Source organism: Grammomys surdaster, unplaced genomic scaffold, assembly GCF_004785775.1.
Source record: "Grammomys surdaster isolate TR1022 unplaced genomic scaffold, NIH_TR_1.0 172, whole genome shotgun sequence".
NCBI classification, from domain to species: Eukaryota; Metazoa; Chordata; class Mammalia; order Rodentia; family Muridae; genus Grammomys; species Grammomys surdaster.
This window is the reverse complement of record NW_021604620.1, coordinates 438,283-451,803: the sequence shown is the minus strand read 5'-3', so window position 1 is coordinate 451,803 and position 13,521 is coordinate 438,283. Positions and strand designations below refer to the sequence as shown.

General features: G+C 46.8%; 1 protein-coding gene across 2 annotated transcripts in view; it reads left to right on the top strand.

The window, feature by feature from the left end:
• The window catches only part of Exosc7 (exosome component 7), a 25,708-nt gene extending 12,398 nt beyond the window's left edge, over positions 1 to 13,310 (top strand). For both annotated transcript variants that reach the window (XM_028767348.1, XM_028767349.1), the window contains 5 exons: positions 2,895 to 3,060; positions 5,511 to 5,581; positions 7,733 to 7,856; positions 8,810 to 8,965; positions 13,076 to 13,310. In XM_028767348.1, coding sequence (XP_028623181.1) covers positions 2,895 to 3,060; positions 5,511 to 5,581; positions 7,733 to 7,856; positions 8,810 to 8,965; positions 13,076 to 13,180 — 622 coding nt within the window. In that variant the 3' untranslated portion in view covers positions 13,181 to 13,310. The remainder of the gene's footprint in view (positions 1 to 2,894; positions 3,061 to 5,510; positions 5,582 to 7,732; positions 7,857 to 8,809; positions 8,966 to 13,075) is intronic.
• The last annotated feature ends 211 nt before the right edge of the window (positions 13,311 to 13,521 follow it).

Sequence of the window (13,521 nt, the reverse complement as noted above, 5' to 3'; positions counted from 1 at the left end):
CCCTTAGCTCCTTGCTGGTCAGGCCTGAGGTGCCTGAGTTAGCCCCTTAGCTGCTTAGACACTGTTCATCTACAGCAAGTTAAGCAGCTCCTCAACTGAGTTGTGTCAGAGGGTGAGGGTGTGGCTCGGTGGTAAAGAGCTTCCCTGGCATTTGTGAACTCCAGTTTTATTTCCGGGTACCAATAAAATTAAGATAGATAAGACAGCTGGCGCTGGCTAGAATTGCTATTTAGACAAAATGGCCTGCTACATCTGAAGTGCTAAGAGTTGTGTGTAGCACATAGTAAACATTTGTTAAATTGTTTGTATTTGTTACTCTGTAAAATGGGAACGCTTCCTTTGGACCTTATAGGCCACAGGTCAGCTGTAAGATTTTAGTTTCTCTTATGTGGTGCTTTATTTTTCTAGAGAATCTTTTTAAGACACTGTCTTGCTGGGCAGTGGTGGCACACACCTTTAATCCTACCACTTGGGAGGCAGAAGCTAGCAGATCTCTGAGTTCAAGGCCAGCTTGGCCTACAGAGCAAGTTCCAGAACAGCCAGGGCTACACAGAGAAACCCTGTCTCAAAAAAATCAAGAAGAAGAAAAAAAGAAAGAAACAAACAAATGAACGAACAAACTTGTCTCTGCCTTCTTGAGTGCCGGGATTAAAGGTTGTGCCACCATACCCTGCTATCAAAGGAATTAAAATGCCTTTTATCAGACCTGGGAAAGGCCAGTGTCTCCCTTATTGAATGTGTTGCTTACTGTTGTGGGGACCTTTTCTTTGGGTGTGTGCTGTTACCTGTGAGGGCATTTGGTTTTCATCTCTGTGCCCCCTCCTCTCTGCTCAGCTCAGTTGCAGAGGTCCCTGTGTTAGTCTCAGTGATGGGACAGAGCACTCATTTCTCTACCTTGCCTGTTTCTTCTTTGCCGGGATATAGGCCCTCTAACTTTTTCCTCACTTTATTTTTATTTTTTATTTTATGCATCTGGGTGCCCCATGGAGGCCGGAAGAGATTGTCAGATCCCCTGAGACTGGAGTCACAGGCGGTTGTAAACAGCCGAGTGGGTGCTAGGAATAGGAACAGGGTCTTCTCAAAGAGCAGACAGTGCTCTTAACCACGGAGTCACCTCTCCAGCATCTCTCTGTTCCCCACTCACCTCCTCTCTCCTTGCTCTCCTCTGTAGTCACCCTACAACTAGGGGCCATGCAGATAGTACCGGGCCATGATTACAAAAGCCTCTAGTCTTCCTCTCTGCCTGATTGTGAACTATGCTAAAAGAGTGGTATGTTCAAACATAAAAGGCTTTTAAATAGACAAAATTTGCTCTAAATTCACTTAGTCCCAAGGAAATAATGGGGTCCGGCTTTGTGGACAGGTTAGTGTAGACAGTGTAGAAGATTAACGGTTTGTCCTGGGGCTGGGAAGTTGAGAATGTGTCTGCTGTGTTCAGTGAATGTAAGAACCAAGGGCAAGCATCAGAGGGGGCAGGGGCCGGGGGGAGGGAGAGGGAGGGGGAGTGTTAAGCACATAACCACATAGGACTTAATATCGCCTGTGGAAAGGCTTGGTCCATGGTCCTGACTGTTCCTCCATAACAGCTGCTTTTCATTGCTGTAGCTGAGGCTGACAACAGAGTTTGGGAATTGCCATATTGCTGTGGTGGCAGTGAACTTCTCTGTGCTCTTTAATTCAGGTTCTGCTTGCTGATGGTATAAGGGAAAAGCTGGCAATTAGAGCATCAAAACTATTATACAATAAATGCTGCCCTGTGATTTATTCTTAGACTATACCACTAAGTAGTTCTTTTCACCATTAAATAGATACATGGGCCCAGCTGTGGGCCACCATGCTGGCATCGTTTCCCTGAAGCCTCTCTCTCTCTTGTTGCTTTCATTCCTGCTTCTCTGCGGTCTGTGCCTTCTTCACCCTTCAGGAATAAGGCATATACATCCATATATATCCCCCACAACCCCCATTCATCTTTCCCAGTCTCCAGCCATGACCTTCCAGATTTTCAGGAGCCAGGAAGATTCTGAACGTGACTTTGTAGAATTTGAGTTGATGCTAGCTCCAGGAAGCTTGTGTACATGACTTTGTCTGAGTTGATGCTGGCCCTCACCTGTCCTGACTACACAGATGAGTGATGTGCACTTACCTCACAGACTTAGTAGGCTGCTTTGAATCAGTATAGAACTCTCAGAAGAGTCCTGTAACGCCTTTGAGCCATATTAGAGTGGCTTGTGTGAACTCTTGTTAATTCTTTGTGAAGGTAATAGGGCATACGGATCAAGAGTCCAAAAAGGATCCCCCCCCCCCCCCCGCTGTGTTAAATGACTGCAAATTTGAATACTTACCAGGCCAGCATATTACTGTTGTGTTTGTTGTCATTTTCCTTCTCAGTACAGTGCTCTCATATTTTTTTTTCCCCCAAATCGTTCTTGAGGGTGTGACCCTGTTCTACTACACTGCTGTGTAGAGTGGAGGCCTCTCTAATAAGCCATACTTCACAGTCTTGAGGCTTCGTAGGTTTACAGGCCAGCCAGAGAAGTGTTCCTTTTACTCTGAAGTAAGAGTTCTTTATACCAGCTGAGATTTGCATTGCCACCAATCTGTTCTTCCTCCTCTGCTTGAAGGTCCGTCACATGCACTGATAGGTGCAGGGCACAATGCCAGTCTTGGCCATCGCATACGCCTGTAGGCCCACAAGGCCATCCAGTGTCATCCATGTCTCGTTTCTCACTTCAGTGACCTTGCTCTTTGCCCCTTTTGCCTCATGCACGCTAGGACAGCTCTCTGCCTTTTGGCCCTGGTGACATTCCTGATACTGGCTCACCAGCGTTCCACAGAGAACAAGGTCTTTGTACTGACAGAGACTCACTCACTTTTTCTGTTGCTGTCTTGTGTAGTTCAGCCAATGCTACCCCAGAATTTGAAGGGCGAGGAGGCGATGACCTTGGCACAGAGATTGCTAACACCCTCTACCGGATATTTAACAACAAGAGCAGCGTAGATCTGAGGTCCCTCTGCATCAGTCCTCGGGAGCACTGCTGGGTTCTGTATGTGGACGTGCTGGTGAGTTACCTTGCAATGTCCCTGTCACTACCCTTGTTGAAGACCTATTGACCTGTTGGTCTCTTTCCTCCCTCTATCCTTCCACTTCATGGAAAAGTGTTTTCAGCATCCATGGTCAGGTTATTTTGGTCTCCTGTAATACTCTTTTATTTACAAGATAAATACAAAGCATGAATAAGTAGTACATGTAACACTGTTCTATAATAAAATTGTAGTCATAGCAGATTTGTACTTAAAATTACCCATAGACATTATCAGGGAGTTAAAAACAAGGACCCTCTGGGTTGTACCAAACAGATGTAGAGTTTGAGTCCAGCAGGTTGGCATCTGTGTGGGGTGATAGCTCCTTTCACTGATTTTTTCCTAAGCCTTCCAGTCCTTCTGTGAGTGCACAGTAGAGACCTAGAGAAGAGAAGGAACAAGACTCATTTCTGATCAGTGGGGACCAGAGACCTACAGAAGTAAAGAAGGCAGCCAGTGTGAGGCCACTGCCTGCGCTGGGCCTCCTCAGGGAGGGAGGAGCTGGGCTCCAAGGGAGGCTGGCACATACAATAGGATTCGAGTACACTGTTTCCTGTGCTTCTGATTAGGACGTAGATAATCACCTGGAATCACTGCTGCTGTGTATTTCTAGACTCAATATAAACATAGATGATGGCATGTAACTAACAAGGCTTCTCTGGGGATTAGAGGCTGCTGTTGGGCGTGGTTAGGAAGAACTGTGAGTTTACCTTCAGTGTAGCCTCCTAGAACTCACCCAGGGCTTATGTGTAGGGGCAGACCTTTGGGAATGTGTATGGGGTGTTTTTCTCGAAAACCTGAGAAAATACTCTAATTTTTAATTTCAAAGTTTTCATTTGGGTTTTAAGTATATGGTCAGCAATAAGCGTTTCTATACAGCTGGGTGTTGTTAAGGGTCTTTCTCAGGAGGGATGATGGATACACAAATACATAAACATGGCATGTCAATCAAAACCAGAAGGAGAGAGTCTTGACTTCTCAACATGTAATATAGTTAAAGCCATCTGTAACACCCATCCACTCCGATCTCAGAAATAACGACTCTGAGACTTAATATCTCCTGAGTAAATACCTAGGCCAAAAGCTTTGCTTGTTTCCCGACTAGCTTATGGCTTCATTACCTGTGTATTCTATTCTAAGTCATGAAACCTGCCGGGTTACCTGGTTTCATGCAACCATCTTCTTCCGTGTCTAGAGTGAAAGTCCCATGTCTATTTCCCAGATCTCTCCCCCCCAACCCCCTGTCTCCCCTCTGCTAGATGTCCCACCTCCTATTCTGTCTCAGCTCATTGGCTGTGGGCTTTTTTTATTGACAGATGACACTTCCATACAGTACGTAAAGAGTCTCTCTACAATGTAACTTTCTCTCTCCTTGAGGAGTCTGGTTGTTGACTTTTTTCCAAGAACCTCAAGTAAAGGTTTCTTGAGAGAGTACATTTGCTACTTTTGAGTGTTGTATGCTCTGACTTTGTCAGCGCGAGACTGCCATGGTAACCTGGGCCTTTATAATTAATGTACAGTGCATACTGATAAAGTCTGAGCAGTGGATATGTGCTTTGTTAACCACATACCAGCAGCACCCCTGAATCCATACATGCAGTAAGTATCCTTGTCAGTCATCTGATAGCGAAGGCTAGAGTGAGGCTTGCAGTGCAGTTGGCAACCATTTGGGGCAAAATGAAGTCAGCCACTGCCTAGGGACTGGCAGCTGCCTGTTGAGAGCCCTGTCGCTGCAGCAGGACAGTGGGACCCGGCATGTGTGCCTGTGTCACCGCAGCCACAGACTAACAGCACTACAGTTAGGGAGCGTGTCACCTCCTCATGGCTCACCTAGCCAGGGAGGACAGTGTCACCTCCTCATGGCTCACCTAGCCGGGGAGGACAGCCCACCTTCTTACCTTTATTCTCATATATTTATTTATATTTTGGCTGGTTGGTTAATTGGTTTTGTTTGTTCTTTGAGACAGAATCAGTCTCATTGTGTAGCTCTGGCTGTCGTGGAACTCACTATGTGTTCCAGGCTGGCCTTGAACTCTCAGATCCACCTGCCTCTGCCTTCGAAGTGCTGGAATTAAAGGCATACATCACTGTGCCTAGCTTTGTTTGTGTTTTGGTGGTTTGGGGTTTTTGTTTGTGTGTTTGTTTGGTTGGTTTTGTTTTTTTGGTTTGAGACAGGGTTGTACTGTATCCCAGGCTGGCCTTGAACTCTGGTTGTATAGCTCTGACTGGCCTCACCCCTGTGATGAGACTCCTTCCCCTGCCTCCTGGGTTCTGGGATTACAGATGTGAACCACCACACCTGGTTTTATGTCTTTATTTTTTTTAAATATGCATTCAGCATGCCTTAGGAATCTGTTTCCTAGCTGGGTTAATGCTTAGTGATAAGTAATACTGACTTTTTCTTTCCTCTCTGTACCTTTCTCTCTCAGCTGCTGGAATGTGGTGGGAATTTGTTTGATGCTATTTCCATTGCCGTGAAAGCTGCTCTCTTCAACACAAGGTGAGTCTTCCTAAAGAGCAGTCCCGTGAGCCTGGGTAGAGCTCACCACGAAACACTGACGGGGAAATTGTACTGTCTAAAATGCTTTAGTGTTGAAGGAGGTGATATCTAATGTTACACTCCAGGAAAGGGATTTGTAAACTAACACTGAGTGAAATACATATATTTTTATGTTTATTTTTGTGTTGTTTTCATTGGTCAACATGTGCCATGTAACTATGTAAAGAGAAGTAAAAAGCCCTCGCTTCAGGCTGACTGCCTGTTACAGAATGGGCTCTGCAAAGGCCCTTTTACTTTCTCGTGTCCCACTGCTACCCATAGCACCTAGCACACAGTAGGTGCTCACACATTCCTTGGTTATATGCATGAATGTTCTAGGAGGGGAGCAACTTGGTTTTGGTTAAGAACAGTGGTTCCCCTTCTGTGGTTTCCCTTCATAGGCTGTAAGCATAGCCTGTGAACACACAGGGAGCTAAGATTAGTGTTGACATTTCTCTGATTATATACCTGTGAGGAGAGTCTAGCATTTGAGTAAACATGTGGGTGGATGTGTGTTCATTTCTTGAGGTATCATGGGGTAATATAAGATTTTAAAACTTTTAATTAGCCAGGCAGTGGTAGCACACACCTTTAATCCTGTCACTGAAGAGGTAGTGCCAGGTAGATCTCTGAGAGTTCAGGGCCAGCCTGTTCTCTACAAAGCAGGTTCCAGGACAGTTACAGCTGTAATAGAGAGAAACCCTGTCTCAACAAAAACAAAAAACCTTTTAATTGAGGCTGCTGGTCAACTTATCTAGCTGAGTCAGCAAGGTTCCCCCGAGAAACCCTGTCAGAAAAGTAAGATGGAGATTAGGGAAGATACCTGTGGCCCTCAGAGCTCGACACTTTTGTAAACTTGTACACTTATAAACAAGCCACTAGGAAACTTTGAATAACTGAGCAGATATGTTTATGCAGGACCATCCCTCCAGTCTTTCATGGTAAAAGGTTGAACAACCCGAGATTTGTAACATCGGAGGTTAAAATGGTTAAAATGCACACAGCAGCATCTTCAGAGGCTTGTTGACAAGGACACACTCCCCAAATGTAGCTGTCTGTCTCGTTAGATGGTTGTTCTACTTCACTGTGGTAGTTGTGTTTAGTGTGTCTAGGAATATCACAAATGCTCATTCTTGGATTATGGACCGTGTAGCTAACACAAAGGGGTTTTAGTGATAATAAATGTTTCTGTTATAAATGTTGACTACAGAACAAATAAAAACAAAGCTAAACTTACATGAGCTCTTGCAAGATGGAGTTCTGTGAGACGAGGAACTGGAGAGGCCTCCACACAGCTGTCCCGCTGGACTCCACTCAGATCTTCTAAAGTGGCCCTGGCACTTAATCATGAAGAAAGCACACATGCTAGATTGCAGCAGCCAGCACCTGGGCTTTGTTGATAAAGTAAAGGAAGTTGCTATCAAACGTGTCCTAAACCCCGGAGATGAGTCTCCTTGGCTAGCTGCTTCCTGTGAGTGCTGGAGAGTTGGCGGCTGCTGTCCTGATGTGAGGGAAGTCCTGGGAAAATGGATAGCAGCTTGTGAAACCTAACTACCCAGATGATGTCAGTCTTACTCCCAAGTGGCAAGGAGCAGGGACCCCATGATGCCCTTAGAGGACAGAAAGAGCTTTCCTACTGGAGTCCCCTAGAAGAACTGACAGCACCCAACTGTCTTCCCCAGCCTCTGCTCAACTATGTTCGGAGCAAAGGATAGGAAATTAAATTCTCTTTCTCTCTTCCTCCTCTCTTCTCCCTCTTCCCTCTCTCTCTTTCTCTCCCTCCCCTCCCCCCCTCCCTCCCTCCCTCTTCTTTCCCTCTCTCCTCTCTCACTCTTACCTTGTGCATGCATGCGTGTGTGTTGTACAGGCTTTTTTAACATACCAAATCAATTTCAACTGCTTACTGCCCACTTAAATTGAATATTACTTAGTACTCTGGGCCCCTGGCATGGATGCTCTAGCCTTGGCTTTTGACAGGCGATGATAAAAACAAGATAGAATTCATGAGCTGCCTGCCTGTGAGACAGGAATTCCAACTTGTGCTCTCAGTCTCTGAAAAGGTTATGCTTCCTTCTTCCAGTAGTTGGAAGTTTTAATTGTGTCTGTTCCCAGGATACCAAGGGTCCGTGTTCTGGAGGATGAGGAGGGGGCAAAGGACATTGAGCTGTCTGATGATCCTTACGACTGCATCCGGCTGAGTGTGGAGAACGTCCCCTGCATTGTCACCCTGTGCAAGGTATGCACTTGTCTCTTAGCAATACCTGCCATAGAAGTGGGGCTGGCTGTCTCCCTCTGCAGCCCTGCACTGCTCTGTGCTCATTTTCATGAACTCCCTCTAACCCAGGATCTCTAACAGCATTTCTCTGTGGACCCTGGTATCCATATCTCAGAACTGAGGGCTTTGGGGGTGGGGGGTGTCCCTTGGTGTCGCGTGTCAGGTACGATTTGCACAGAGCCCAGAGATTTTCGGAGCCCGACATCTAGCATAGCCTCAGAACTGTATTGGCTGAGATTGTGACTAATTATACCAGAGACTTGTTAATATAAACTAAGCCAGCTGTGGTGGCTTGTGTCTATAGTTGTCTGGTCCGCACTAAGAAGGCTGGGGCAGGAGGACCACTGTGAGCTTGAAACCTGCTTATATCAAGTACTTGAATAGCAGGATTACATAGCAAGACCTTGTCTCAAAACAGGAAAAAAAATGTGACAAGTGTGTTTCATTCCACTGAAAGTCCAGTGTTGACGGGGTGTTGGATGATGGGGTGTTGGGTGACGGAGTGCTGGGTGACAGGGTGCTAGGTGACAGGGTGTTGGGACTGAGCAGACTCTGGAGGATGGGGCCATCTTGTCCCTTGGCTTGGCTCTCTAGATTCACTGTCAGAGTGGACAAGATGGCGCATGGCCTCATGTGCATTTCTTGTGTGTCCCCTTTTGGAAAGCCCAGTGGCCTCTGTCCTGTGAACTGTCTGTGCTCCCATGCCCCTTGATTCCCTTTTGTCTTTTTATTATTCATACAATGAACCATGATAACAGTATTGAACATTCCTTCCAGCATTTTCCAGATGAGCAGAGTTTAAAATAAGTCCTGGGATGGGCCTTTCGTGTACAGGCTTTGCAGGCTTTGTGTTGGGGCATCTGGGATCTCTGGTGAATCGTTCCCATGTGTGTTAAGCAGCCTTGATCTTGCAGATTGGCTGCCGGCATGTGGTGGACGCCACACTTCAGGAGGAGGCCTGTTCCCTGGCCAGCTTGCTGGTGTCGGTGACCAGCAAGGGAGTGGTGACATGCATGAGGAAAGTGGGGAAAGGAAGCCTGGATCCTGAGAGCATCTTTGAGATGATGGAGGTCAGTCCTCAGTGCTAGGGCAAGCCTGGCTTGGGGAGCTCGTTGCTTCCTGCCTCTTCTCCATCCAGGTGTCTTCCCCGGCACACTGGGACCCCACACTGGGACCCCACGTTGGGTGTGGAGCAGTGTGTTGATTAGACGGTGGGTAGAGCTTTGGGCTGGGCGTGCTAGTGACTCTTTATCTTCACCAGGTCTCTCCTCCACTAATCCCCAGTGGCTGCCTTTTGGTCCAAGAGTGTCTGAGAGTATTCTATCTTTGACTGTATAGAGTCACATAACTCTATCATAGAACGAGGAATTGAATTCCTGTCCCTTCCAAAGAGAGAGTAGGTAAGAGCAGCACTAAAAGAGTGACCTATCCCGGTTCTTCTCAACCTGGAGGTATTTGGGGGAGAGCTAGCAAAGGTGATGAGAAGAAGGCTTGATGACCAGAGGGATTGCTTCACAAGCCTGAGACCTGACTCAAATCCCCAGCACCCACCTAGAAAACTGGACAGGACGGTGCTTGCTTGGAACCCTAACACTAGGAGGCAGAGAGAGTAGATCCTGGGGGCTCAGTGGCCAGCCATTCTAACCAGTGGGTGAACTTCGCATTCAGTGAGACGCTGTCTCAGAGATTAAGGTGAAGAGTGATAGAGGAAGACACCTAATGTTGGCCTGTGGCCTGTATGAGCACATAACAGGACATGGTGGTAGTGTGCTTGGCTGGACCCAGGTGTCAACCTGTCCTGTGGCCAACAAGGCTAAGTCTCTGAGGAGCAAAGGCTGTTTCCTAGACCTTCATGCAGGAACTCCAGGCATTTGAGCTCAACAGTAGTACAGACAAACACTTCTCATTTGTATTGTTAAAACAAGCAAGCTGTGAGGTGACATTTACAGTTAGCTTAAACACATACAAGTACAGCGAGGGAATCCACCTGATGTCAGGTCCTGTCACCTTTGCTCATGTGCAAGACTTCCCCAGGCCTTTGTCGTTCCCACAGAGGTAATGTGCACATGGCAGAGCCTCCCTTCACGACCTTGCTTTTAAATGCCCTCACTTGTTACAGTTTATGAAGTCTTTTATAGAAGGCCATCTTGTGGGAAGAACATTCTATACTCTGGCCCATCCATAGTTCATAGCTTTCTTACATAACCTTCCACACCAAGGTGTAGGCTGTGAAGACATGTCTTCCAGGCTGTGCATTCCATCCTAGGCCTAGAGGCACCTCCTGCAGGGAGGGAAGGATGGCTGCTCCGAGAATATGCGGGACAGAAGTGTGTCAGTGCCTAGCTCTAGTTCTCGGTACTCTTCTAAGCAACCTAGGTTTGGGTTTCTCTTCAAGTATTAGAATGCAGTAGGAGCCGTACCAAAGACCTCTTCAGACAAGAAGAGCTCAAACCTTCTCTTGGAGAAGGCTCAACCAAAGAACTTAATGGGAAATCTGTAAAAGTACCCTTTACTTGCCTGAATGATTGTTGTCTCTGAGGCTTGCTGCCTTGGTCTTCTAACCTCTACCTCGTCCTGGAAGCTTCTAGCCTCTGTGTAATCTTACCTAAGCCTAGGATGTTTTCGGCTTCCGAGGCTTACTGCTGAGGGAGTTCTCCATTCTTAGCCCTTTTGAACTCTGGCTGGCTGATCAACTCAGCCATTCTGGCTCAAACGGTTCCAAACTGATTGATTCAAAATGGCTTCTCTCAGCTTTTCTGAATTGCCCTGCTTGGCCTCAGACTAACTCTGTTCTAATCTTTGGCTCGTTCTCATTCTCCAGCTCATTCTAGCTTTGCCTGTGTCTAGCTTGTTCCTTCTTTGCAACCTGTCTCTGTACAGCTGTCCTTGTAAAACCGCGTCCTTCTTCTCTCTGCACTGCCCCTCATGTAGCTTCCCTTCCCTCCCTCTTGTACTGAGAGTTGCACACGTCCTGTTTTATCTGATTCATTGCTTCATCTGCCACTTAATCAGACATCACTTTCAAACATGAATGCCTCCTTCTGCAGACTAACTTTACCTTCACTGTTTGGGACTAAAGGTGTGTACTAAGGGCGTGTCTGTATTCCAGCCAGAGGGATGAAAGATGTGTGTCAAGGACTGACTGAGCCACACCACAACTAGAAACAAGTTTTGTTTTGCTTTGTTTTTTTTTGTTTTTGTTTTTGTTTTTTTTTCAGTAAATAACACAATCAATCTTGGGGTTCGTAGAGCAATCAAATACCCTGCAACAGAAATACAGGTGTTTTAAACAATAGCGAAGATTTATTGTGTACTACATGCCAGGAACGATTCCGAGTGTTTTTCCCAATCCATTATTCCCCAGAGTTCTTCACATTTTTTGAGATGAAGAACCTGAGGCATGTAACAGATAAGCAGGTCTCTCTGGACTATCCTAGCTGTGCCTCCAGGGCTGTCGGCCTGTATTTGGCAAGATCTCAGGGCCAGGGCTTCAATGGCTGGGAAATTGGCTCCTCCGTGAGTTGAGCCTGGACCTCCCTAACCTGGGAGTAGGGTCTGCAAGTATGGCTGCTCAAAGAGCTACAGGGCTGTGGCTGTTCATATGGACCCAGTGGGAGCTCTGCAGGCTGTGGCCTTGCTCTCCACTCCTGTTGTCCTTTCTTACCTCTTCTCATCTTTCTCCCACCTTCATTTGCATGAATAGTTAGACCACCTGTTTGATAGATGTGGAGGGTGTATGGGTGTGTTTGCATATGTGTGAGTGTGCATGTAAGTGTATGTGCACGTGGAGACCCGAGGTTGGCACTGAGTGCCCTCCTCCATCATTCTCCGCCATATGTATGGGGCGGGATCTTTCTTTTTTTTTTTTTTTTTTTAAAGATTTATTTATTTATTTTATTTATGAGTACACTGTAGCTGTCTTCAGACACACCAGAAGAAGGCATCCAATCTCATTACGGATGGTTGTGAGCCATCATGTGGTTGCTGGGATTTGAACTCAGGACCTTTGGAAGAACTGTCAGTGCTCTTAACCGCTGAGCCATCTCTCCAGCCCGGGATCTTTCACTTGAACCCAGAGCTCATCAATCCAGTTAGTCCAGCCAGCCAGCTTGTTCTAGGGATCCCTGCTTCTGACTCCCTGTGAGCTGAGGTCACGGGGATGCCACCACATCTGCCCAACATTTACTGGGTGCTGGGAGTCTGAACTCTAATCCACAATAATCTTTTCATAATTAGTCATATCTGGAGGCTCACATCACATGACAGTTGGCACTAGGATAGACACAAAGGTTATGGCTGGCCTGGGGTCTATAGGCTTGGTGTCTTTCTGTCTGACACTTGAGATCCAATCCAGTGTCAAGGTCACAGCCACAGGCTGTGGGAACACTCAAAGTTTGCAGTGGAGGCTTGAGGGTGGTACATTGTAATCTTAAAATGATTGGTTCATCAGCCTGGAGCCAGGATAACAAAGATTTCGTTTGGGGGGCTTTGGGGTATTCTGTACTTGTGCATTTATTTAGTTTTTTTTTCCTAGCCTGTTTGTTGTTTGGGTGCTAATGACTAAAGTAGCAGGCAGCCTGACCCCTTCTGTGTGGCTATTCTAATGTGGCTCTGCAGGTAGCCAAGGACCCCATCCAGGGGCTCTGGAATGGGCCAATGACCCCCATCCGGGAACTGACTTTGGCACCTGAGACTTGTGCCTGAGGGGCTGCTGCCAGGTGAATTAGAATGGCTTATTACTAAGATGGCCTGGCCTGGCAGTGTGCTCTCCCGCAGGAGGGTTCCCTGTGATCTCTTATCCTTACTATGAAACAGTGCCTCGGCCAGGTCTGGTTGGCAGTGCGGCTGTTTGTCCTGGCCACAGGAGCACGGAGAGTTGAGCTTCCTTCCCTGGCCCTTCCTGTTTTCTTTGTGTGAGTGGAGGATCTTCAAGGTGTAACCATGATGCTGTTGGGGTTTATAGTTCACGTTGTATTAACTGAAAGTCTGTTCTGTTAGTGAGCTGGAGTGTAGCTCTGTGGACTGTCTGCCTGATTTGTAGGACAGTGAAAAGCTGCTTTAAAAGCTCGTGATACAGACAGATGTGTAGGTGTTGGGCAGACTAGCGAGTGGATGGGGGCTCCTGATCAGTTTGTACCTCACTAACAGGTGACCTCTGTCCTATCCCTGTCATCCTACAGAGCAGCAAGAGAGTGGGCAAGGTGCTACACATGTCCTTGCAGAGTCTTCTGCACAAGGAAGAAAGCCTGGGGCCCAAGAGGCCGAAAGTCGGGTTCCTGGGGTGATCTGTCTTCACTGTGCGGGACATTGGTTGCTTCACTTTTCTGTTGAGACTGGTTTGTATATATATTTTTTATTGTTAAATTTAAGTCAACATTTGTAAATGTAAAAATAAAGTCTATTTTTTGGTCTGGTTTGGTGTCGCTAGCATCTCCAGCTGTATACCAAGATCCCATCCTGGTTAGCATTTGCTGCCACGAGTTGAAGAGGGCTGCTGTCCTCCAGGGAGTTGCCTACAACAAGAGGATGATAGCAAACCCGGAAGTAAAGGACCTGCAGAAGCCAGACATGGCGGCATAGACTTGTAATACTTGCACTGGGGTGGATTTCTAGCTTGAGACAATTT